This window comes from Ooceraea biroi, chromosome 12 (genome assembly GCF_003672135.1).
Source record: "Ooceraea biroi isolate clonal line C1 chromosome 12, Obir_v5.4, whole genome shotgun sequence".
In the NCBI taxonomy this organism is placed as follows: Eukaryota; Metazoa; Arthropoda; class Insecta; order Hymenoptera; family Formicidae; genus Ooceraea; species Ooceraea biroi.
This window is the reverse complement of record NC_039517.1, coordinates 12,086,859-12,091,179: the sequence shown is the minus strand read 5'-3', so window position 1 is coordinate 12,091,179 and position 4,321 is coordinate 12,086,859. Positions and strand designations below refer to the sequence as shown.

The window sequence follows — 4,321 nt, the reverse complement described above, 5'->3', positions numbered from 1 at the left end:
CACATCTGGTTGTCGTACATGTCAGCCCACGAGGTATCTGACACTGAAAACTATTGATACACATGTATAATTCATTTCATAAAAATAATAATGAACAAAAGACTGCCTTCCTTTTTGAAAAAAGATATGTAAATAGAAGAATTGATTATAATGTATATTTGCTACTTTTCACCCGAATTATTTGCTCAATAAAATAGAATTAGTGCAATATAAGAGTGTATTTTGATTTAGGTAGATTATATCGTAGTAGCTACTGCAGCTAAGTAAATGACTATAAATTTAATCAATCCATCGATCTATCTGTATATGATAATCAAATGCAATAATTAGAAATCAGGTGTAGAAGCTTTCAAATATAGAAATGTGTAATAAATGTAAGAGATAAAAAAAAACGTAGGATTATTAATAATGACTTACCGTTTCATACATGTTTTCTTGCGGGAAAGTCTCCGAATAGAGAAGGGCAACGATTTTTTAGTACCTTTGTGTGGCATGATATGCACGTACACACTTCACCTTACTTCAATCCTTACACACCTTACTTCACTCTATGTAAATACACAAAGTACAATTTCTTCCGCGCTGCAATGAGTGTAGCGTGCAACGCTCGAGTATCTCAACGGTCGAGTTATGTAGCGCTATTTTGTTTCGCGAGCGCTAGTCGGAGCTCGCATCAGCGCATGTGTGAATTACCTGACCTGCGTGACTGCGAGTATGTATAGCCGCACTTCGTATCAGCACACATATGCATATATATGTTTGCGCGAATCAGCTGGCTTCGCGGCTCACTGCTTCCGCATTATAACTTATTTTCAAACAAATATTGCTTGAGCAATGAGATATTTCATATGTTTCTGTGTATATTTATTATGTCATATATTTCACATTTCATAGAAAAAAATTGTTTATATATATAAATTTCCAGAACACGTTTTAAATAATGTTTCCATTGTTATTTTTACATGTCACAGTATGTCTACATTGAATTTTATTAACGACTACGGTAAGTTCCATTAAATGTAAGAATAACAATGAATTTAAAAATTATTCAATAACATCTTTCTCCAGTACATACAATAATAAGTCCAATATGTTTGTTGAGATAACTGGCAATACATTACAAATCAATCGTCGTCATAACGTTTCTACTTTTTTTGGTAATTATGAAGTGTGATTTTGTAAATTGCAGCAAAACATCGCTTTCTGAAAGTAATATTTTATGTCTGTTACGAAAAATTTTTTCGAAAGTTACGAAAAAATAGGAAGCAATTATAAAATAGTATTACTGACATAAAGTAACCAACATAAATAAAAATTACATAAAAGAATTAAGTAGAAACACACAGCGAACAGTAAGAGTGACATTCTCGAGCAAAGCTGACAATACTGTGTTGTTAAAAATACTGATGACTGGTCTAAACAGATGTTGTTTTTCTAAATAGCGTCATATATACAAAGCAAGTTATCTGTATCTTTTTACAAGTACATATGTTAAAAATGTCAGGAAGAACATAAAGAAAAACGGTTTCTTTTAACTATACCGAAAGAAGTGGATTGTATTATAAAAAGAGGAAAAATATGCTAACGAATAAGCGAAGAACGGGAGTTGTTTACTGAATTTACAGTATTGTAATTCATGTTACATTGGACAGATGAAGAGGCATTTAGAAACGCGTATCAAGGAACATATATATCTGACAGCATGTAGATAATCACTTCGTCGTAAGTAAGCATACATGTTGCAACCATGAGTTTTACTGGTATAACATGAAAATTATTCATCAAGAAAATCATATTAAAAAGAGAGAAATAGCTGAAATGTTCTATATAAAACGATATGATAACGCTATTACAGATAACTTGCCTTGTACATATGACGCTATTTTTAAAAATACATAACATCTGTTTGCTTTGACCAGTCAGCGGTATTTTGAACAACACATAGTATTGTCAGCTTTGCTCGAAGATCATGGTTGCCACTCTTACTGTTTGCTGTGTGCTTCTTTCTAATTGTTTTATGTAATTTTTATTTATGTTGCTTTCTGTCTGTAAGTAATGCAATTTCTAATTTCTTCCTTTTTTAAACAATTTACCTAAGGGCTAATAAGGGCCAAGGGTAATATTGTGTTTCATATATCAGTTATATCATGAAACGTAAATTTCAATTGTTATTATCTGTTGCGTATACTTTAAAGTAATTCATGATTCGGTCGGATTGGAAAATATGCAACACAACAATAAATTGTAATGCATAATAATATTTTACATTATGTCATTTATTTAATTAAAACTAAACCCATTCCCAATGAATTAATAACATTCATATCATTACAATTACATTACATGAAACATGTAATAAAATTACATGTAATATAATTACATGTTAAATGTAATATAATTGTAATGACATTAATGTTATTAATTCATTAATACCATCGCAACACATTATAAGAGAATTAAAATATATTATATTAATATTATATTACATTATACGAAATAGCCACGACCGCCTTGCGGTGTTCCTGCGATCTTGTGAGAAAAATGATACGTCAACAAAGATTATATACATCTGACAGACCGCGCGGAATCGTCGAAATCATGTTGTGTCAACAAAGCCTCAGTTATTGATAGAAGCTGTGCGCGTTAGCATGAGTGAAAGAAATCGGGTAGTAGCGCACACGTACGCGGTTTTCGCTTGTGTGCGTCGCCCTCTCCTACGGTGAGCCGTTGGGCCGCGGCTGCAAATTGGCATCTCTGCGCAACGCGAGGCGCGACCATGCCTGTTTCTAGCAGCGCCGACCAATCCTTAGTTCGAGCTGACCTTCCACAATGGCAAGATGTAAGTATGACTGCAGTCCGATTCACTTTTCTTTCTCTTTCACGACTTTTATTTTTTTTCCTTTTTCCTATCTAAATGAGATTATTTATTTTTATTTCAATTTTTGTTGCAGCCAAAAGCAGCAGAAAAAGCTGCACGACAACGACGACCGCGACAGAGACGGCAACGACCGCGACGGAGGCGGCGATGACCGCGACAGAGACGGTGATGATCGCGACGAAGACAGCGACGACCGCGACGGAGACGACGTCGATCACGACGAAGACGACGCCGATCACGACGAAGACGGAGACGACTGCGACGGAGGAGGTGGCGACTGCAACGACAACGACGATGACGATGGTGACGGTGACGGTGACGGCGGCAACTCAGACGTCCCCCCTAAAAGCCAGTGGGATGCCGCGGAACAAAATTCAGATGGCTGGTATGCCGTACGATACAGAGAAGAAGGTAAGTCGTACTTTTATGAATACATACACAGATTCCGCGCATTTGATAGCATACGGTAGCATTTTGTGTCACTCTCGCTCGGACAAGTTGAGTCGAGCGAGAGTGACACAAAATACTACCGTATGCTACCAAATGGAATCGAGTATCGTAGTGCTCGGAATTAGATGTATATTTTGGCCCGATTTCTGAGGCGACGCCTACTATCCCCCCGCTGCTCCTTCAAGCACGGACAGATCGCGTGTGTGATACTGTTTTCTCAGGAGCGTCTCTAGATAAGAAATTTGTCGGAATCGTATGTTATACATTATTATTATTATTAGCTGGCATTAAAAACTCGAAAGTTCATAGCTGCAATTACCAAAGTTCGCCATCGATCCCTGTCCTGAGCTACTGCCTCCCAATCCCCACTCTCGGCGCCTATATCATTGAGATCCGACTGAATATTGTCTACCCATCTACGTCTTGGTCTACCTAACGGTCTCTTGCCATTTGGTCTACCCGTCATAATTTTATACGCAGTTCTATCCTTTTCCATACGCGCGACATGACCCGCCCACCTTAATCTGCGCGATTTAATTACATTAATTATATCCGGACTATCATGAAGTTTATGCAGCTCAACGTTGTGTAGCCTCCGCCATTTCCCCGTTTCCTCATTGCGTTTCGCCCCGAAAATTTTCCGTAATACCTTATTCTCGAAAACCCTAAATTTCTTTTCACTTTGTAAAGTAAGTGCCCACGATTCACTTCCGTACAAAGCTATCGGGAGAATAATGGTTCGATATATTCTAAGTTTTAAACGTCTAGATAATAACCGCGACTCAAGTAATTTACGGACCGAATAAAAGGCTGCATTTCCCGCGTTGATTCTTTTCTTAAGTTCTACCCCAGTATCGTTTCCCTGATTAATAATCGTTCCCAAGTATTTAAAATTGTCTACTCTTTCGAATATATTATCGCGAACCTGTAAATTATCGTTATCCTGATCCCTACTAGTTACCATGTATTTGGTCTTTTCCACACTAACCTGTA

The 4,321-nt window shown here is 37.1% G+C and overlaps 1 protein-coding gene across 1 annotated transcript; it reads left to right on the top strand.

Annotated features, from left to right (window-relative positions):
* The first annotated feature begins 2,829 nt into the window (after positions 1-2,829).
* On the top strand, positions 2,830-3,561 carry LOC105286833 (mucin-5AC). The gene is made up of 3 exons (XM_011352073.1): positions 2,830-2,839; positions 2,952-3,289; positions 3,550-3,561. The coding sequence occupies exons 1-3, from the start codon at positions 2,830-2,832 to the stop codon at positions 3,559-3,561; spliced, it is 360 nt and encodes a 119-aa protein (XP_011350375.1).
* The last annotated feature ends 760 nt before the right edge of the window (positions 3,562-4,321 follow it).